At 41.0% G+C, this 22,873-nt stretch overlaps 1 protein-coding gene across 2 annotated transcripts in view; it reads left to right on the top strand.

Annotated features, from left to right (window-relative positions):
• Window positions 1-22,873, top strand: part of RBMS3 (RNA binding motif single stranded interacting protein 3) — a 970,110-nt gene that overhangs the window by 879,245 nt on the left and 67,992 nt on the right. For both annotated transcript variants that reach the window (XM_065399124.1, XM_065399125.1), the window contains 3 exons: window positions 12,177-12,223; window positions 20,450-20,546; window positions 22,469-22,519. In XM_065399124.1, coding sequence (XP_065255196.1) covers window positions 12,177-12,223; window positions 20,450-20,546; window positions 22,469-22,519 — 195 coding nt within the window. The remainder of the gene's footprint in view (window positions 1-12,176; window positions 12,224-20,449; window positions 20,547-22,468; window positions 22,520-22,873) is intronic.

Here is a 22,873-nt window from a genome sequence, read left to right as displayed (position 1 = left end):
TTTGCATGCAGCTGGCCCTCTAGGTTTTAGAGTAATTTCTACAGAGCCCTACTGAATTTCTTCAGAACACTTTTGGGTTAGTTCTTATTATTAGGATGTTTTCTCAAAAAGTAAAGTTAAAAGCGATGAAGAATAGAAGACCTTCACTTAGTACTTTCTAATCTCCTAGCTCCCACCTAAGTTTGTAGCAATTGAAAAGATTCATCATGTTGAATGATTTGACTGAGATATGATAATGACTAACAAATGTGAGAACTGAGGTTATTAGGGCCTAGTTTACAGATGAAGTTTAAGCATGTACAGTGAAATCCAAAAAGATTTGAAATATTCTTGGTGAGATTCTGGCCTGATGCTCATCTGGTTCACACCAATTCTGCACCAGCAAAACTTCGCTGATTGTGGTATAGTTGCATCTGATTCATGAGCAGGGAATCATCTGATTCATGAGAAGGGAATCAGGCCCTCTGATTTGAAAACATCCCTGGCAGTACGGCACTAAAAGGAGGGTGAGAGAGAGAAGAAACATATTAATTATGGCTGTGTAACATTTGCTTTTATTTCAATGGATTTCTAATCATGATGGACAAATCACTTAAATGTGTCTGGGAGATTTTATGGGGATTTAAATATGTATTTATTATTTTTCTTACAAACTTATCATCCATTAGGTTAATCTCATTAAAATCAGAGTTTATTGAGCAGAAATGTCTCCAGTGAAGTCAGGGAGTTCCATATACCTCCATCAAATCTGAATTTGGCCAGACATGTGTAGCAAATTATTTGAATTTCCAATGATAATTCTTTCATTGCTTGTTTTTCTTTACACTGATAGCTGTTCCTGTTATCTGTGGTTATACTGCCTTTTGTGAACAGCCAGTAGATTAACAAAGTGATGTTTTGCTTTTAGCCAAGATTATCTATTTGTGGGAAATTCTCAAGAAATGAAATAAACATGTATTTATTTATTTATTTATTTATTATAAATCACAGCTGTACTGAAGAGTTTCTTTGAACTGTCTTTTTGTTTTGATCTTCCATTCATTACAGTTCTGCTCAGTGCTAGACTGCAATTTAGAAAGAAAAATTTACATAGGTCATTTGGGAGACTGAGATTTCCCCCCGTGTTGTAAAGTCAATATCAGAAGACAGTCAAAGTTGCTGATCCTGGTACCAGCCCTCCTCTCTCTACCAGCAGCAGGAATTTAGAAATGATTCATAGATTCTTAGATTCTAGGACTGGAAGGGACCTCGAGAGGTCATCGAGTCCAGTCCCCTGCCCGCATGGCAGGACCAAATACTGTCTAGACCATCCCTGATAGACATTTATCTAACCTACTCTTAAATATCTCCAGAGATTGAGATTCCACAACCTCCCTAGGCAATTTATTCCAGTGTTTAACCACCCTGACAGTTAGGAACTTTTTCCTAATGTCCAACCTAGACCTCCCTTGCTGCAGTTTAAGCCCATTGCTTCTTGTTCTATCCTTAGAGGCTAAGGTGAACAAGTTTTCTCCCTCCTCCTTATGACACCCTTTTAGATACCTGAAAACTGCTATCATGTCCCCTCTCAGTCTTCTCTTTTCCAAACTAAACAAACCCAATTCTTTCAGCCTTCCTTCATAGGTCATGTTCTCAAGACCTTTAATCATTCTTGTTGCTCTTCTCTGGACCCTTTCCAATTTCTCCACATCTTTCTTGAAATGCGGTGCCCAGAACTGGACACAATACTCCAGCTGAGGCCTAACCAGAGCAGAGTAGAGCGGAAGAATGACTTCTCGTGTCTTGCTCACAACACACCTGTTAATACATCCCAGAATCATGTTCGCTTTTTTTGCAACAGCATCACACTATTGACTCATATTTAGCTTGTGGTCCACTATAACCCCTAGATCCCTTTCTGCCGTACTCCTTCCTAGACAGTCTCTTCCCATTCTGTATGTGTGAAACTGATTTTTTCTTCCTAAGTGGAGCACTTTGCATTTGTCTTTGTTAAACTTCATCCTGTTTAACTCAGACCATTTCTCCAATTTGTCCAGATCATTTTGAATTATGACCCTGTCCTCCAAAGCAGTTGCAATCCCTCCCAGTTTGGTATCATCCGCAAACTTAATAAGATGAGTAGGTCTGTGCTGGGCACATTTATAACTCAGACATAGATTTCTTTTTGTGCTTCGCAGGAGACAGGTAGCACTTAGCTGTGCTCCATAACCCTAAGTGTGTTTGTAGGAATGATGCATTTTACATTTAGACAATTGTTATATAAAAAATTCTCATCTTTGGGAGATAATTTCCAGACCTGTCCAGACACACAGTACTACACACATATGCAGCCCATATGCCAAAGGCATTTCTTACGTTTTAGAGTGCATGTATGTTAGGCATTAGAACTATTTTGTATGCATTATTTCAGTAAGAGCTTAAATTAACAAAAAGAGGAATTGTACCTCTAGGGAGAGGACAAGGAATACACAGGGCCGGCTCCAGGCACCAGCTTACCAAGCAGGTGCTTGGGGCGGCCACTTCGGAGAGGGGCGGCACGTCCAGCTGTTCAGCGGCAATTTGGCGGACGGTCCCTCACTCCCACTCGGAGTGAAGGACCTCCCCCGAATTGCCACCGCAGATCGCGATTGCGGCTTTTTTTTGTTTGTTTGTTTGGCTGCTTGGGGCGGCCAAAACCCTGGAGCCGGCCCTGGGAATACATAGCAACAGAAGGCAGGGGGAAAATATATCTCTGACTTAATGAGTTAAAATCTACATAGTAGTGTTTTAAATCTTCCACAGGAACACAAGAGTCAGGCATTACAGGTGGCATTTTCAAAAATGCCTAAATGAGTTGGGTGCCCAAATCCCATTTAATGTCACGGGGAGTTGAGTTCCTAATGCACATAAGTGCTTTTGAAAATCTCAGCACATATGATTTCACTGTCATTGGATTCAGGTCTATAAAAGACAGTTAAAATTGGTTAAAAATAAATGGCTCAATTTGAATAAAATAAGAACTGATCTGAAATTTATTCAAAATTCAAACCAAAAGTTTGCTTAGTCTAGAAATTCGAGCCTCAGGTTTCCTTTCTGTAGAAAAAGCCATGGGAGTCTCTCATAGGGGTAGGAAAACTCCACGAGGTTCTACCCTCATGGGGTTACTTCCAAATTCTTTCACTGGGGCAGAGCTTGCCCCATGCAAAAAAAGTAAGAGGTCTAGCCGCGAAGTCCTGCAATTTTTAAAAAATTCCCTTGGATCTCAGGCAGCAGCCTGAGACACAGATCAATTCACTTATCTGCCTCTTTGCTGAATCTGAGGCCGCCAGTCCTCCTGTGCTCTCTACAGCTTGGTTTCGTTGGATCTCTACTTCTGGGAACTCACCTACTCATGACAGCCTCTAAAAGCCTTCCCCACTTGCCATGAAGGGCAGGTTCCATAGTGCAGACATTTCCGTAGTCTATCGCTGTATTAACACCTAGGCAGATTCTTTGCAAGCTGGGGTTCCAAATCCCACCCAGCTATCTCCATGCATGTTTCTAGACCTGCATGCGGTCCGTGAGGTTTGCCTCTTTTTGCTGAGACAACTGCACTGTATTGTACAGATCTGCGAGTATCTGAGAGGTATGTTATGGCCCTTATTTTTCATTTTTGCTAATCTCGGCATTTCCTGGTGCTGGCTAAAAGCAAAAGAAAGTGACCAAATACCACAAGACAAGCTATTTAGCTTTCTAGTTAGATTTCCAGTCTGGTTTTGAAGGCCCAATAGAGTTTCAGATTGTTTGGCTAAGGTTCTCCACTGAACTTCTGAACCCTTTGAAGTTCACCAGTCACTACTTTTCCTCTTTTGCTGATTTGACTTTAAAATAAGATATTTTCACCTCTGACATACGCCAACCATTTCTTCACAATACTTAAAGCTGCACAGGAGCACATGTGTATTTAAATGAATGTCTCCCAGCATGCATCACTGGGAAATGTCCTGTTTCTTTTGTATACTGCTGTATATTTCAGAGTTGTTACATCTACACTTTAGTTTTATTTTTTAAAACCATTTCTTTTCCGAATTCAGGAGTATTTCTAATAAGGTGAAACTTTTCAGACAGAACTGCTTTAAATAATCAAAGGAAGGAACGCTGCCAAGTTAACTTTCCTGCCAAGTAAGCTTATTTTATTAAAACAGTATTTTCAACAAATCTCATTTGGATTGTTGGTTCCCCACCCCCTTTTCCTTCTTAAAAAGAGTTTTCAGTTAGAGTATTTGTGCTCAAGGCAAGAAGAATCTTTGTGCTTTGAGGCACGCCAGATATCAGGAGCAGATATGGAAACACTTTAAGAAAAGTATGACAATTGTAGTAGCAGAAATGTTAGTTTACTAAACTGTATTAAAGAGGGGCCCAACCAGGCCCCCATGGATGCAGATCACATCCTTCCTGTGAAGAAAGTGGGGGACAGGGTGCTGAATGGAGAAAAGGAGGTTCTGGAAGAAGGAGGCATCATCAGTGCACTGACTTCTCAGAGATTCCCCACAGAAATGAATACAACCCCGGGAGGTATTATTTTTCCACAGCCCTAATTCTCCAGTGCAGATGCCCACTTTAAGGAGTGGGATACCTAAAACAGTGGCTCTCAACCTTTGCAGACTACTGTACCCCCTTCAGGGGTCTTGATTTATCTTGCGTACCCCAAGTGTCACCTCACTTTAAAACTACTTGCTTACAAAATCAGACGTAAAAATACAAGTGTCACAGCACACGATTACTGAAAAATTGCTGACATTTTTACCATATCATTATAAAATAAATCAATTGGAATATAAATATTGTACTTACATTTCAGTGTATAGTACATAGAGCAGTATACACAAGTCATTGTCTGTATACAATTTTAGTTTGTACTGGTTTCACTAGTGCTTTTTATGCAGCCTGTTGAAAAATTGGCAAATATCTAGATGAGTTAATGTACCCCCCCTGGAAGACCTCTAATTACCTCCAGGGGTATGTGTACCTCTGGTTGAGAACCACTGCCTTAGAGCAGCCGCCCTCTGGAGAACCCAGTGGATCCACCCCAATGGGAGAGATGGTGGAGTGGAGAGTGGAGGATCCAGATCTGGTGAGGCACAGGGCATCTGGGTATCTACAAAATATATATTTATATAGATAGACATAGATACACACACACTCACACCAGTAGCCTCTGGTGTGTGTGTGTATAGATATAGATAGATGTAGATGTCACCATAGATTTGCACATGCAGAGATAGATCTATATAGTAGGGGGAGGCAGTTTGTAACTGAAAATTCAGTCTCGGCGGTAACAATATGAGGGTATAGCTTTTTATAGAAACTGTTGCCCAAACATTTGGGGTCATGGTGGATAATCAGCTGAAAATGAGAACCCAGTATGATACTGTGGCCAAAAAAAACTAGCACGATCCTGGGATGCATAAACAGGGGACTCTCTAGTAGGAGTGCCTCTATACACCTCTACCTTGATAGAACGCTGTCCTCGGGAGCCAAAAAATCTTACTGTGTTATAGGTGAAACCGCGTTACATTGAACTTGCTTTGATCCACCGGAGTGCGCAGCCCCGCCCCCCCCGGAGCACTGCTTTACTGCGTTATATCTGAATTCGTGTTATATCGGGTCACGTTATATCGAGGTAGCGGTGTATTTGGCACTGGTGCGAACACTGCTGGAATACTGGGTTCAGTTCTGGTGCCCCCCACTCAAAAAGTATGTTGATTAATTGGAGAGGGTTTGGAGAAGAACCAAAAGAATGACTGAAGGATTAGAAAACATGCCTTGTAGTCACAGACTCAAGGAGCTCAGTCTACATATCTGAACAAGGAGAATGTTAAGGTGTGACCTGATTACAGTCTGTAAGTATCTCCATGGAGAACAAACATTTAATAATGGGTTCTTCAGTCTAGCAGAGAAAGGCATAACATGATTCAATGGCTGGAAGCTGAAGCTAGACAAATACGACTGGAAATAAGGTGTACATTTTTAGCTGTGACAGTAATTAACCACTAAAACAGTTTACCAAGGGTTGTGGTGGATTCTCCATCACTGAACATTTTTAAATTAAGATTGGATGTTTTCCTAAAAAATTATGTTCTGGGAATTATTTGGGGGGAGTTATACAGACTGGATGATCACAATGGTCCCTTCTGGCCTTGAAATCTAGAAATGTAGGATGTTTCACAGAATTTAATGGCTAGATCTTACCATGCATTGGTCTTTATTTGTGTTTGTGTAAGGAAAATATTGTTCAGAATATAGCCCTTGCTGTTAAAGTTCAGAAACAGTCTACAGAGAAAAAATAAACCTGGCTTATTTCACAGGTTTTGAGGTGTGCAGTTTTTTGACTAATCATTCCACAACATAATCATTTCTTCGTGTGATTCACAAATTACAATTTACATACACAATGCAAATGAGGGTCTTTTTAATGAGGGAAACTTACTCATTTATGTTTAAATCATAACAAAGAGAAAAAAGGCTGAGCACAATTTTTTTGCCAGTGGAATTAAGCAAAGAAAAATGTTGAATGAGGGTTTTCAAGTTTCTTCCTTTCTAAACCAACCCTTGCCCTCGAGGGACATGCCAAATTTTCTATTATTTCCTGTGTGTTTTTCAAGGAAGGATTTTAAGTTTGAAGAAAGATGCAGAGTGAGTAGTTTCATTAGAATCTGTTCATCTTCTGGGGTCAGTAATTAGAAAACTATATTATCAAAATATTGAAAATGTCATTCTTTTGAAAACTTGCAAAATTGCAAATATCTATTTCCTTGAATGCCTTTGAAGCTTCACAATTCATTGTAGTTAAAATGAGAGTGAAGTTAGTGAAAATTAGAGTGTATTTTTTTCATGATTAATGTCCATGGATCAAAACTAGTTAGTTTTCTTAGAGCTGGTGTTCCTTGTGCCTTTAATAGTCACTGATCTAAACTTTTCAAATTATCCTTTGACAGCTATATATGTGGTAGAGCGAATATTTATTTAGGGAATAGCTAGTTATCAACCACACAAAAAAAGTAAAAATGAACTGAAGATTTAAAAAATGATTTGTGGGAGGGAGTGTGGGGTGTGGGCTCTGGGAGGGAGTTTGGATGTGGGAGGGGGTGCGGGCTCCATGATGGGGCTCAGGGCTGAGGCAGGGAGTTGGTGTGTGGGAGGGAGTGTGGGGTGTAGGCTCCGGGAGGGAGTTTGGGTGCAGAAGGGGGTTCCGACCTGGGGCAAGAGGTTCGGATGTGGGTGGGGATGCGGGGTCTGGGAGGGAGTTAGGGTGCAGGAGGGGGTTCCAAAGTGGGGCAGGGGCTTTGGGGTGTGGGCTCTGGCCAGGCGGCACTTACCTCAGACAGCTCCCGGTCTGCGGCGCAGCTGGGCTATGGTAGGTTCCCTGGCTCCACGCTGTTCCTGGAAGCAGCCGGTATGTCCGGCCCCTAGGCGGAGGGACCAAAGGGCTCTGCATGCTGCCCACACCCAGAAAGCACCGCCCCCACAGCTCCCTTTGGCTGTGGTTCCCAGACAATGGGAGCTGCGGAGCCGGCGCTGGGGGCGGGGGCAGCATGCGGAGCTTCCCAGATCGCCTCTGCGCTTAGGGGCTGGACATGCCGGCCGCTTCTGGGGAGCTGCGCAGAGCCAGGGCAGGCAGGGAGCCTGCTTTAGCCCCGCTGCGCTGCCGACCGGACATTTAACAGCCCGGTCAGCAGTGCTGACCAGAGCTGCTAGGGTCCCTTTTCGACTGGGCATTCAAGTTGAAAACTGGATGCCTGGCCACCCTAATAGACTAGTCATCTGCAAAATTACTAGATGTAGTGAATTCTTAGATTCTTTTTGTTGTTGTTTTTTTCCTTCTAAATGTCAAGTCTTGTCTTCTCTGTTTCAATGGAGGTCTTCACTGGAAGAGCCAGCTATATGGGTTAGCCCTGAAGGGCAGGGCTAAGGGGATGCTGAATCTTTAACATAATGGCCTTTCTTCCAACTGTTCATGAGGCTTTTGAATTCAAAAGTTGTTAAGGAAAACAAACAAACAGAGATTTAAACAGACTAAATAAAAAATCACTTCCCCATCAGTGAATCTGCTTTCACTTCTGTGAGTTTGTGATATCTAAGCCTACTTATTCTCTAGTCACCCAGGAAGTTGTTTGTTTATTATTATTAACAATAATAATTGCCAATGCTACCCTTTGATTTTAATTTAATTTTTGAACTGGTTAGATATTGAAATTCTGGGGTACCCAGTCACCAAAAAGATTAGTAAACAGCAAAGTATGGTCCCACCATCAGGCCTATCTGGTGTTGAAAATCTGTGGTCCAAATATTGAGTAACCAAAAAACTACCTGATAAATAACTGTCTGGGGTTTCAGCTAGTATTTCATCATTAGTACCACTACTAATAGAATGAAGGAGACACTGTCCCCTCACTGCAACATAAGTAATAGTGATGGATGAAAAAACTTGGAAGACAGTATTCACTTGAAACAGCTGAGGAACTGGAAAACATTGAGGCATGAATTATGTGGCCTTCATCTCTTTGTTCTCAAGAACATCCTTCCAGCAATGTGCATCGTCACTGGATGGAAGTCTGATGCTATCCCTCATATAATTTATCTGGTGTTTTCAATATTCTGGTTATTGTATTATGGAGAAAACAATGGATGGTTTTCACATAGGCTATAGTTACTCATCAGTTTCTAGCCCTGATGAGTCATGAAACTTCAGACTGTAAACCTGTCAATGGTGCAGGATGAATATTGGCTCTCTTGGGCCTCAGGCCAGTGCAATTTTGTAGGGAAGAATTACACAATTTGCTGGGAAAGAAGTAAACAATTTTCTATTTTGCAGCTGTTTGAAATGGCAGCTCTTTGAAACTGTTCAGAGGTGCGGAATGTTAGAGATACTGTGTTAGGTGTACTACTAGGCAAAATATATCACTGCAACATGTATTTTTCTTGTCTGGCTCTCTAATATGAAGCTTTCACTTAATGGCAAATGTAATAGTAAAATGTATAGTGGTCACCATTAAAATGTTTGGGTCATATGTTGATCCCTTTACTGCACAAGTATGCCCTGTACTATTCAGTCTGGAGTAAGGGTATCATAATGTGGCTTTTTATGTTTTTGCTTTTCAAGCAGATAATGTTCACAGTAATCCTTATCTGTAGTACACATAAAAGCTAGGAATGTGATGGTAACATATATGCAAGGGTGTGTGTGTGTGTGTGTGTGTGTGTGTGTGTGTGGTGGGGCGGGTGGGTGGGTGGGTAGATAGATCGACTGATCCATGAAGTTATGCCAGTTTGCACCAACTGAAGATCTGACCCATAAAAATGTGTTTAAATATCCATGGGGAAAATACCTGTAACTATATAATAAATGTACTTTTGCCAGCCTCAGGTGAACTCTGTTTGCCAATCAATCTCTAATGAAACTGTATTTAACATTGCTAACTTCCGAGAAGCTGGCAAACAGGTTTTTCTTTATGTTTATTCATTTTTGTATTTCCTCCTTTTTTCACCCATACTGGAATTTTATCTCCAAATTGCATTGATCCAGGGTGTTGGAGGTACAATTTCTGATCCAAAAACAGTTTTAAGGTTGTATATGTCATGACCATCAAATCTAACAACCCCTGCCTTACCCTTTGGGATCTCTCCTTTCCAAGGGTTTATAGCATTTGTTTGCAGGCTTGAGCAGGGGTGGCACGGAATATTAAAGTTTTAAAACACCATGATTTATAGAAAACTTCTTAAGTTATTTTTAGAGGGTTAAAAATGTGTTAGAACTGTTTTTTCTGTCCCTCCAGGGCTTGTACATGCTAATTAAGTTGTCTTTACTAGTAGTGGGATATTAAAAAGTAGCACCAATAACAAATTTTATAACTGTAAAAAAAGTTTCTAAAATGTATCAGAGGCAAAATACATTTGGTATACAAGTGTTATTGGCAGTGTCCTGGGAAAACTTTCCAGAACCGGGTAATGTGACTATTCTAAACAATACCATACACAGAGAAAGCAGAAAGGAATGGAATGGTGTAAAGGAATGGAGAAGCAATGAGTGAGTTAAGCGGATCATGCTGAACACATGACGAAACATCTGTTATGTCTCTACCATCATATATTTTGTTAAGGTTTACATATTTAGGGATTCCAAATAATGATTATTTTATATTACAGACAGACAGATGGACATGCATGCGCGCGCACACACACACAGTTTTTGCTGGTAGTAATACTTAGAGTTAAGGTTGTTAATAGTTGCTGCTATTTCGGATGCTCACAATTTTCTAGGCTATTTCCATTTTTTATGCTGAATTTTTCAGTTTTACGACTCAACCGAACTATGGGGGTTTTTTTTAAAATTAAGTTTGCAGAACTGTTCTTCCGCCATTTTTTGCTATGACTCACGTGAAAAAAATAAACAAACATCACACTTATTTAAAAATATTAGCCACATATTCATGGGCTTAGTCTCCTGGGACAGCTTCCACATAACGTTGTATATATCTCATTGAAACAGCGACGTTTTCAACTAACAAGACAAAACAAAAACTTGCCCCAACATCGGGGACTGATTATAACCCTGAGTGAAGAAAAACCCGTTCCAGATTGCACAGTGCCATGTTAGCGGAACAGTATGATGCTCTGAATTCGAAGTTTTTCTTTTAAAATAAATGCTTTTTTGTTTCTGAAAACACAGTCGGTCACACTGTAGACCGAGGTGCTGCTGCTGTGTTAACTCACCCTTTCAGAAAACAGTCTCCAACCAAACATTCTGTACCCTGTTGTCACCACAGTCCTGCATGGATCATCCCCTGCCTCTACAGAAGCAGGGCCAGGCTCAGGCTCATTAAGCCTATGCACCGTCCCCCTTTCCTGATCCCTGTGGAGAGCCATCTGGGATGGGGCAGGCGTTCAGATAGTAACAGTGCTTGTTACTTGTAAATATTTAGATAGATAAGACCTGGCGATGCCTTTTGCCCTGTCAGCAATGTGGAACCTGCAGTACAGTTATTACAGCAAAAGCTTATCCCCACTTTTCCATAGAGATCTTCCATACCCTGGAATCCTTTTAAAGAAGGTCTGCTGGGCAGCTGAGCCTGAGGAGCATCTACCTCCTCCCTTCCCTCACTTATCCTCCCTCTCCCATGTCAGATCCTCACATCTCGTGGCAGGACTTTAAAACACACAAACTTTTTAAAAATAAATTTCCTCTGTTTAAAGAAAAAATCCAAGTGAATGTAGCAGTCATGAGAGGCAGTGGGTTGTCAGCTCGGGAGATTTAAGTGGTGGCACGACACAGTGAGGAGCTTGTGCTTCCCAAACTGTCCTGCCAGTCTGCCTCAACCCTGAACAAAAATACCACCTGGAGGAGTGAGGGGGGTAGTTCATTCTCCATCAATAGTCCATCCCTGGCTTTTCTGACACGTTTGCTAATGGTGATATGGACAGTTGTTAACTAGAAGCTGCTTTGACATTGCCAGCTCATTCCACACAGGTCACCATCTGATCCTGTAGTAATTACCAGCTGGATTTGTCCCAGTGACTGATAGCGGAAAGGCAGTGTGTAGCGCTTTAACAAATTCTTTAGACAGCCATTCCCTAAAATATTTTATAAAGTAATCCGCACATTTTTTTGATTGTGCTTTTCTGCTTGACTGCAGAGATTCAATGTTACTTGTCCCAGACAACAAACTACAACTGCTGCTGACTGTACAGAGAAATCATAGAGTGATCTAGTCATAGAAGGTGTGATCTTTGAAAGAAAATGTAGCTGTTCCTAAGCTTAACTCTTTCATACCCAGTCTGAATCTATTTATGAACTACCTGCCTCACTGGGCGGTAGCAGAACTTGGCCCTCAGTTATACCAGTATAAATGTGGAGTAAGTCCATTGATCACAGTGGAGTTATTGATTTATACTGGTGTAATTAAGAGTACAGTTTGGCCTAGAATGGTGTAGGGAGAGGATAGCAAAAATACTAGCCCAACCAATAGGCTGGTGAAATCTCTGTCAAGGAAGGTAACCAGGATTTCCAAGCTACTGTGAGAAATTTTAGCTTGCTTTGTGAACCTAAGTCCATGTACCTCAAAACTGAATGCATGTTAAATGGAATTCTAAAAGAATGTTTAATGCCATTTTGTCTACAGCTAGAGTAAAAATCTGTTTTTTCCCCTAACTATGTGCAGGCTGGCATGGCTTTGACCTATGATCCAACAGCTGCTATACAGAATGGGTAAGTAACATATGCTTTTCAATTCCTTTTTTAAATTATTTGCAGGGCTCTCTTTCCAGTTTCGCTTCCTGCAGTGAAACTCATTCAGAAGCAAATTCATCCAATAATCATTGTATATGCTCTGTCAATGTGCACTGGCAAGTACATTCCATATTTTTCATTTTTGTTTTTATTCTCTGTTGTGTGTAATATCAACTCAAACAAGAAGTTTCTTTTCCTAATAGTTTCCATCTCCATTTGGCAAACACTGTTTTTTTCCCCATTATTGCCTTCATTTTAGTTAAAATAATTATTGAGAATGCCAGCATGGCTTGTGTAATAAGATTGTCACTTAATCTGAGTTCCTTCTGCTAGCTGGATGGCTGTCACAGCATTGCCTGAACAAAAAGGCTGAAGACAAAGCCTTAGATTAGTTTTTGAGCAAAAGAGATTCAGGCTAGACTTAAACTACGCTGACCTTCATTTTTCATCCACAACTTCCTGAGACAAATAATTGAAGGTGCAATTTTTGAAATGTTCCTGCATACTTCAGTCATTAACTATCTGACCACCTGATTACACCTGCCATTATTTGTTGGGCTTAAAATTTCCAGCCAGATGATGATGGTTTTAAAATAGGATGTGTTTTGGGTCTAAAATATTTCGCAGTGCCTGTTTAACCAAAGGGATGTTGATTGTAATAATTGCTTTCTACATTATCATCAGTTAAAAGTGTGGGAAATTGGTGAGTCTTGGTAGACCTCACTAAATTCCATACAAGCACTTTAGTGACTATCATCTTGGATCTCCTGCCCATGAAGGGAAAAAGATATGAAACATTATAAATTCTTGTTTTGTTTTTCAGTATCTCTTAGAGCATAGTTTAAATGTTTAAAAACAAACATTCCAAGTATTTGTAAACAAATGAATGATAATAATTAATACTTTTCAACTTCACTCGACTTTACAAATGACATCCCTCTGAGGTAGATTTTCATTTTGGGGATGAAGATGATAAGGCAGAGCAATAAAGTGACTTACCCAAGACCCCAAAGGGAGTTTTGTCAGGACCCTGATTTGAACTCTGGTGTTCTTTAGTTCTGGTCCTGTGTGGAAATCTCTTTCTTTCTTGAACAAATCCATTTCTTTCCTGAACTGTTCTCTGTGGTCCTGTGCACTTTTCAGCTGGTAGCACCTTGTTGGCCATGTTTGAAATGAAATCATCAAAGTTCATAATCCAGCAGTGTATCATCAAAAAAATTAGTTTTTAATTAAAAATAATTCCTATGTATCAGTGACATGAACATAATGGGAATTGTAATTTCAATGACTCAAAGTGACTAACATATTTAATTCTGTGATGATCTGTAAAATTCAGTCTTGTTATAGTGAAAGTTATTTCAAATCCACACATTATTTGTATCACAAAGGACCCAATACCATTCAGGCATTTGGATTGCTCAGTTGCTTGAAGATTGTTGCTTTTTGGGGGGGGGGGGGAATGTGTTCTGCAATGCAGTCTCCAATGGAAACTTCCAATTTTTCTATTTTTAAAATGTTCTTTTATTTGAAATATATAAAATAAATAACAATATAGGGCTTCTTTATCATATATTAACAATTGACTCCTGCTCTTGACCTTTCTTTTTTTCTAGAGGGTCACTACATTTTCAATTTGATTAACATAAAAAGGTCTCACTCAAAATGCTCACATGGCAATATTCTGATTGAGTGAAGTGTCATCAGAAGCACTTATTAATATGTAGAAAACCATAGTTGACCCACAGTGAATTATATTGTAGGCATTCCATCTTTGGTTACTGGACACATCATAAAAATAAGAGGTCTCTACTGTTACCTTAATAACATCACTACCCCTTGATTCAATGATTTCTTTTTAACTCCCCCACAATTCATCTATTAGTCTCTGTACATCATATGGATGCAATTCTGTATCATTTTTCGCATGCATACTTGCATATTTGATGGTATGTATTTTGTTGCATTGCTGTCATGGGTAAGTGCAATGAAAAACTAGCTAATGGGATTTGTGCCTGCTTAAGTGTGGGAGCACCTTGATGTTTGGCTGGCAAAGTGGAACAAATATGATTCAATATGTTCAGGTATGATGGACTGAATCACACACTGTATTTTAGCACAATTTTTCAGGTAGTGAGTATTCTTGTTGTGTAATTCTTTAGCAATATTGGGAGATGAGCAGCTAAAGTCTGAACATCAAGTTGAGAATATACTCCTGTACTTGCAAAAGCAAGACATTATACGTGTGCTTGTAGCAAGATTGGGCAGGCCTATTCATGGGACCCATGGAGCTCTGCACAAAGCTGGTAAAATCCAGCTGACTTATTTGAGAGGTGTGGCTTATTAACTCCACCTGGCTTACAACAGAGGTGGAGTGACTTTCAAAGGAGAGGCAACAGGAGCATGAGGACAGGGGAGGGAAAACCTAGGGACAGCCAAGCTCAAGGAGGAAGCCTAGGATGAGATTTGAGTTACTGATAAAACTAACCCCTAAGAAGGTTGACTGTACCTGTTAGCAAGTCTTAACTCCACGCAGGATATGAGGAAGGTGGGAGTGGCTGTCTAGAGAGAGGCAGCTAGGACAGAGGTGGCCCTGGAAAAGCTCATGGAGGAGCTGGAGTTTATGTTATGGTATTGTTCTTGAGGTCTCAACAGAGCCAAACCTTAAGGAAAGGGGTGAGTCTGGACACTAACTCAGGGTCTGTGTGTTCTCCTGATGACAAAAATGGGATTCAGTCCAATCACTGTGTACTGTCAGTTTTATTACTGTATGATTGTATATTTTCTTTTAAAGTCCATAGCAGAAGTAAAAAAAGAGACGTTTTCAACAACAACAAAACTAAGTTGTTTCCCCGACAAAGTAATGGATCATTCTCTTTTGAGACTATTAAGTTATAGGGCTTGATTCTCCATTCCATTACACTGTTTTTATGCCAATGGAACTCCATTAAAATCAATGGAGTTACACCAGCATAAAACTGGTGTAATGGAGTGGAGACTCAGGCCCTTAGTGTACCATAACAATGCAATATGAACATCTGAAGTACCCATCATAGCACACTGTGCTGCAGAAGCTCTATTCCTTGCTCAATCTCTCTCTGTCTTTTCTGTCTTGTAATCAGGCTTTTTTGAACTGCATTTATAAAGGCACTTGGATTTTATTTCAGGGAGCAAGTAGGTAGCGCTACCTTATCAGTGTTACAATTCATTATACTACTATTAGTTGTTTAATACACTTGTACAAGAGAATACAAAAGTCTTCTATTTGCATTGTAAACATACTCATTTAAAATGTTGCTGAGGTTTTAGTCCTGTTTTGAGTGTAAGATTGCAGGGTACTGTATCAGTTTAATATTGATAGCTGGGGGACCATGTTATGGATTTGAAGAGCAATGGGCTCAATACTCAGAGGTGTTTTCCATCTCTGACAGCTGACTCTGTGGCTTATTGCAATGGAAACTTGCTGCTGTGATAATGCTTGGTAATACTCTGACATTATGTTAGCCCCAGGATGCTATTCATGAATCTGACTTTTTCAGTACTGCCTATGGACATGAGGCATGAGCAAATGGTGTTTATTTCTGTGCAAATAAGGTTTGCCATTGTGCATGTTTTATGCAAAAGGTTGCACATTCTCCGATAGGATAGTAACCATATTGACATTCTTAGCACTGTTTTACAAAGAGTCAAATCTCCCAATCTAGCTTGCTTTTTTGATGAAGGAGTGAAATATGTGAACTATTAGACAACAAAAACTTTCCTCGGAGCACTGCCTGTCCTATGTGCTAGATATCTGATATCCCCTTATCGTGAACACGGTTCTATTAAGGTGATTTATAAATCTCTCCTTATAAACTTTTCCTATGGCAATGGGAGCTGTGTGAATGTATCCCAGAGCAGACTTTTACCTGTAACGAGGTGTGAATGTGTTTCTCTGTGCACATAATATCCAAATACAAAAGATCCATTTTTTTTTTTTTTGAATGAAAGTGCAGCCTCCACTTTGCAGGTGCAGTTTGCAACTGCAAAATTTGCACCTGCATTGTTGCACTTGTTTTTGAGTTGGAGATATGTGCACCTATAGCAACTTGATTGCAGGTGGAGGGGCAAGTAATTTTGATTTGCACCTGCAAATGATTTTGTGTGTGCAAATTGCACCTGCAGAAAGAGAGGCTAAGCCTCAGTCTTTGAGAATGCACGTATATAGGTCATAACATATAGGTCGATTACCTCCAAATCTACAATTCTGGTAAAGTACTGTGCTTTCCAATGCCAGTGAATTTGGGGAGCAAATTCAGTGGTGAGTCTAGAGGGCCAAAAAGGAGTCAAAGCTGGTGTCACTTCTGCCAGTTCTGCCGTCAGAGTAGGCTGCTCCTTACATTTCACTCCTACCCTTTCTTTGGGATCCACAGCATGTATGTTACACAAGTTTAGACTCCTTTACACATCAGTGAATGGGTGTAAGGGAGTTTGGGTGGGATGTTTGTGAGGTGCCTCTAAGAGAGGCAGCACACTACTCACAGCACAGGGAAAGAGGTGTCTAAGGTGGCTTTAAATTACCTCCCAGTTCTGGGCTGCTGCAACAGGGAACTGTCTAATCTATGGCACCCCAAGCCAACCTACCTTTGGGCAGCAATGCCATTGAGCATTGCCATTGTCCACTGTGCCCTCATGACCTCCAGCTTCTGGTTCTGCCCCCAGCATACCGTCTACACCTGGACTTGCAGAGGGGGCTTCGGAAGACATCCTGCAGCTGACTTGCTCAATTCCTTCACTGAGGGAATTCTCCCCGAGAAGGATGAGGCTTTTCCACCCCTTTCCGCTGCAGAGTATGGCCCAGTGTCATTAAAATTACAGTACAACTGTAGGCTTGTTTTTCCTATTAAGTTGTTTGTTCTGTCAGAATTCTCTCCTTTCTTTTCCGTGGTGCCCTGGTGTGGATGCGTTAGGAATGTCTCTGACTGCCCTGATAATTTGTTTTAAATGATACCTGTTTGAAAGCATTCCAGACCATGACAGATAAATGGCATTGGCAGGGGAGTTGAGAGGCATGTACTTTTCACATTACCCGAGTGTGTATTCCAAAAGCTTATATAATAGTCACATAGCTGCCGCTCTAAGCTAAAAATGAAATGGTTAGCTGTCTATAGAGTTATTGGCTTAAGCAGGGAATCAGCATTAGGGGATCAAATAGGACGTGGTTTCTCTCCTCAGCTGTCTTCCACCTGATAGCTCTTACCTTGAGTGGCAGTATTTTAACTTCCTGGACAGTGAAATAACATTCCATATTTGATGGATAGGATTAGAACAGTAAGAACCAAAATGCATTATTTTCTCGAAAGGGTTCCCCTTTACAGTATCTCTTTACTTGTGAGGTTTATTTATATTTCTATTGTGCAGTTCCCCATGGAGTTTCCTATAAATTCTGCCGTTTTCGTTTATGGTCTACAGCTTGCCTCGGTACATTTGCTAAAAAATAGCATGGCCAAAGTGAAATCTGATTAGCCATTGACTGGGAACAGATCACTTGTGGTCAGCAGAGCATTCTAACAGGACTAGGAAAAACATATGCGTTGTGCTAATGTCACAGGTAAATGTATTCAAAAAATTCTTTGGTTTTAAATAACAGCGTCTGTTCAGTCCCTGCTGAACAACAATGTAACAAAAAAGGCATCTATCTTTTCCTTCATTATCTCATAAATAGGATACATGCAAAATGTTATATGGAGACATTTTAAAAACAGCTGTCTGGGCAGCACTGTCTGGCAATATAGACATTCTTAAAAATGGCAATTTATTGCTATGTTTTTTCCAGAGTTCAGCCTGCTGCCCTTGCTAATTTAAAATCTTAACCGTTTTCAGTATTTCAAATAATTTCTTTTCTCTTCTCCCCTGTTCTCTTTGGACATTTTCTTCCAATGTTCAAAGAAGGGAGCCTGCTTTTCCCAGCCTACCTGTTTCTCCTGACTCAGTGATTTATTTTACTCCTCATCCAGAATCTGCTACATTAAATAGACTGATTAGTATTAAATCCTGATTTGTCAAAGTGATCGTTAAGCAGTGTACTAGTGTAAAAAAAAGATAATGTTGTTTTGTTGCATGGCTCTTGTGGAAGGCTACTGTTAATTTCCTTTCCTCAGTGTGGGGGAGATGTCATAGGAAGGGGAAGAATACATTCTAATTCACCCCTCTGCAGAAAGCGTCTCTGAAAATCCTATGCACCACTTCTACCCAGTGCATGCCTCAAGTGATGTGCTTGACATAGAAATAAAAACAATAAAATAAATCAGAGGTTGAGATTTCCAGAGCTGTCTACAGGAGTTAGAGACTAGACAAGGTGGGTGAGGTTAATATCTTTTATTGGACCAACTTCTGTTGGTGAGAGCGACACGCTATCGAGCTACACAGAGCTCCTCAAGTCTGGGAAAGATACTCCGAGCATCCCAGCTAAATGCAAGGAAGAACAGATTGCTTAGCAAAAGTAGTTAAAGACAAAAGCAACCCGTCACATGTGGGTGAACGCTTTTCACAAAGCGATCACTCTATGTCTGACCTATCAGTCCTCATCCTCGAAGGAAACCTGCACAACACTTTCAAAAGACAAGCCTGGGAGTCAGAGACGACTCGTGCCTGCTGATAGTGAGGAGCACAACGTAAAGGGGGGGCATGTGACCACCCCATGCATTGCCTCTGGGAGGAACCTTCCAGCCCCACCTCCCTGGGGCAGGGCAGCCAATCCCATCGGCTCCTGGGGGGGGGGTGCACAGGAGCAGGGAGCATGTGCCTCGGGTGGGGACCGTGGCTGGCCCTGGCCTGAGGAGACCCACAGTGTCTCCCCAGAGCTCTGACATCCTCACAGATACTTCAACAGGGGTATCCTAACTCAGGCTGAGCAGAGGGACTCTGCTCCCAGCGCCTTCCCCAGCAACCCTGGTTGGGGGCAAAGGGGGCAGGATGGAACCACTTCTCGCACCAGTTGAGGGTGGGCGCTCAAGGTCACTGACTCTGTGCAGCGCAGCGGCTGTCTGTGAGAGAGGCCAGCTGGGGACGCAGTGGTGCCCCCCCCCTCTGCTCCCTGCCTGAGCCAGGCTGCTGGGGACAGGGGACGAGCAAGCCAGAGCCCCTCAATCCTTGGCACATTTCTGGCTTGCTCCCCCGCCAGCAAGCTGAGCAGAGCAAGCCCTGCAAGGGAAGCTCGGCACTCACCAAAATCTGAGGGGGCGCTAGACCCCACATGCTCCCACCCACGTGTCACCTGTGCTGGGAACTTAAATTGGTAACTGTGCTAGACACTAGAAATCATTTATTGAACAGAGACACTGGATTTATGGCTTATTACAACAATGTGTAACCCACTAACCCTCTCATTTTGTCTATAACGGCAGAGGTGTTGACCAGCCACTTTACCTTGAATATGTGCTAATTACTTACACTGAACAATCTGTTCCACCTTGCATTTAGCTGTGATGCTAGGGGTACCTTTCCCAGGTCTGAAGAAGAGCTTTGTGTGGCTGGAAAGCTTGTCTCTCTCACTAACAAATGTTGGTCCAATAAAATATATCCCCTCACCCATCTTGTTTCTCTAATATCCTGGGACTGATACCGCTACAACTATACTGCATACAACTAGGGAAGTTAGACACATACCTTTGAATAATTTCAATGGAAGAGATGCATTTTCCTCTTCTAGATTGATATGAAAATCTTAACCAGTGTGTCCAGTAACTGCAGCTATCCCGTAATAAGCAAACTGAGGGAATATGCATAGAATATATTATCGTCAACACTGAACTATTCAGCTCTGAGAGAAAATAGTTACCGTATGCATAAATGAGATCAATATCAGTGTCTTTGATATGGTCCAAGAAGTTTTCCTAGACTAGATTGTACTCTGGAAAATCAACCACCTTTGCATTTCAAATAGCTGCTTTCTCCATTTCTGAAGGAGAGTTTTACAAAGTTCTATGCTTCTTAATGCTTTCTGTAGGTGTAGAAGAAAAAATGATGTCTTATGCAAATGATCTTGATAGTGAAATTGAGGGGGAGGGAGAAAACCGACAAAATTCATAGAGCCACATCATCCTTTTTTATTATTGTTTTGGAGAGAAAAAGGTATAATTGTCTTTGCCCAGTGGTGGCAGTGGATCAGTTAAGTGGAGTCTGGCCATCAAGAGCCTCAAGAATCTTCCTTTTGTTTTCTGTTTGCAGATTTTATTCCTCACCGTACAGTATTGCAACAAACCGCATGATTCCACAGACATCTATCACGCCATTCATTGCTGCTTCCCCTGTCTCTACATATCAGGTATGTCAGATTTGCATGCATCTCAGTATGTACCCCCACTCGACAATTATGTTTTGGATGTGGACAAAGGCAAAACGTATACAGCAGAAAATTGTGTGTGCCTGCATGCTTTACTCACGCTTTAAACCAAGGCTTTTTTAATAGCACTCAAGTTCTACTTAGTGTAGGGCAGGGGTCGGCAACCTCTGGCACATGCCACTTCCCGCAGCCCCCATTGGCCTGGGAGCCACAATCGGCCCAACCTGTGGACGTGGCAGGTAAACAAACTGGCCTGGCTTGCCAGGGTGCTTACCTGAGGTTGCCGACCCCTGGTGTAGGGTATCAAGCATTTTCTGGATTCTTTACGCTAAGTAATAAACGCCACCATGCTTTTGTCCTATTTCAATCAGTTTTTCAAGTGCTCAGCATTTTGCTTCATTTCCAGTTGACACTAACAAAAGTTTGTCATGCTTAATGAGATGTTTGGTCATTATGGCTTCTTTCCATTGGCCAAATTTTAGAGAATGCACCTTTTTAGTCATTTAGTTTGTCTTCATCATGTTTTGACCTTTTGCTTTCAGCTGTACTTCCCTCAATGACCTCCATTAACAACACACATTCCTCTTGAGTAGCACCCTGCAAAGCAAGACATTGGGGGAACACAGTTTTTATAGATGTCTTCAGGCTCCCATCCATTGTGTATTTTGGAGTTTCTGTTCTCACCAACTCCTCCCAGTCTTCCCAAAATGGTTTTAATGTCCAGGTCTCCTTTTTCTATATCAAGTTTCCATTGTGAAATCCTTGTTGTGGCAAGATGGCTTTTCTGAGGTGATGTCAAAACATTGCTGCATAGATTTATTTGCAGGTGATATTTTTGGAGTGGAACACCTCCAATATATAGCTAGTCATTATTGATTTGAGGAGCAAAAGTGCTGAGTTTTTCCCACATTATAGTGAGGAACACTTTTGTCAGGCCATCAGAGTTGAAACCATGCACAAAACGTATCCCTAAAACTTACCAAGATAGATAATTTTCATTGTTATTTGGGGTTGTTTTCTTTAAATATTTATGGTTGAATTTAATGGTCATGAAAGTGGGAAACTTATGGCACTTACTTTAACCAGGTACAGTGCAAGTGTTATGTGCTCTTTCCCATACCAGTCAGTTCCAACCTGTAGCCTCGCTGCTCTTCCAGTCCTGGTGCCTGCTTCAGAAAATTCCACCAGACTTGCAAAACTGCATTTGGGGTTTTTGTTGTTGTTGTTGTTAAGTTTTTTTTAATATGAAGAAAATGTCTGCAGGATACTACCACTACGTTGAGATACCAACATTATTTTAGTTTGTATAGGAAGGGAGATTGAAAATCAGATCTGCAGAGGTAAAATTAATTAAACCTCACTCTACTCCACAACTCGGAATTCTTAAGCTTGAAGTGTATGTAAAATTTTTCACCGAGATAACTTCCAAATGGCAGCACAAAGGGTAAAAATTTCAAAATCTCTTAAATGGCCTAGCATCCCTTTACCAAGCTTTGAATGAGACTTCTAAAATTACTTTCTGAGGTACATAAGTCACTTTTGAAATGAGGACTTAAACACGATGGCACTAAAGAGCTTTTGAAAATTTTACTTAAAGTTTGAGCCAACTGTACCATCTATTGGATAACACACTTCATTGGATAAAACAGGGGAGCATAGACAGTGTGCTGTCTTTCAGACTCCTGAACATGGCGGAAACATTACTGAATGGGATCTGAAAGTTTCTATGCCAATAGGATTACAAGACATAAATGAATTTTGTCTCCCTGTAGGTTCTTCCTGAAATTAGCTCACTATTAGTTGTTATTGTGACAAGTGAAAAGGATGCTTGCAACTGAATTCACTGAGAAAATAAATCTCTATTTAAAACTGTTTTGTGCTAATGAAAGTTGTTTGATATGCAGGTCCAGAGTACTTCGTGGATGCCTCATCCGCCATACGTTATGCAACCAACAGTAAGTGGATATTTCCTCACATCCAACTAAACCTGTATGTAGCAGATTCCTATCTCTGCTGGGCAGCACTAGATCATTGGAAAAGTTATAAGAGCGACCAGCTGCCTCATTAGATGGGAATCTTTTGTCATGCATGTCAAGAACTCGCTTCTTTAAGGAATAATATGTGTATTCAGTATAAAGAGGAAGATGGGATCATATATTGTCTAGTTTTGTTGATTACACTGCTCTACAGCCAAAATGCTTCTGAAATAAATGTAGTCAAACTTTACTCATTCTGGGTCACTGAGAACAAAAATGATGCTTAAAATTGTTGATTGGCTCTAGGTTTCAAGATATGCTATTGGGTCAGTA

The sequence above is a fragment of the Emys orbicularis genome, chromosome 2 (assembly GCF_028017835.1).
Source record: "Emys orbicularis isolate rEmyOrb1 chromosome 2, rEmyOrb1.hap1, whole genome shotgun sequence".
In the NCBI taxonomy this organism is placed as follows: Eukaryota; Metazoa; Chordata; order Testudines; family Emydidae; genus Emys; species Emys orbicularis.
The sequence above is the reverse complement of the archived record's forward strand: the minus strand, read 5'-3'. Positions and strand labels throughout refer to the sequence as shown.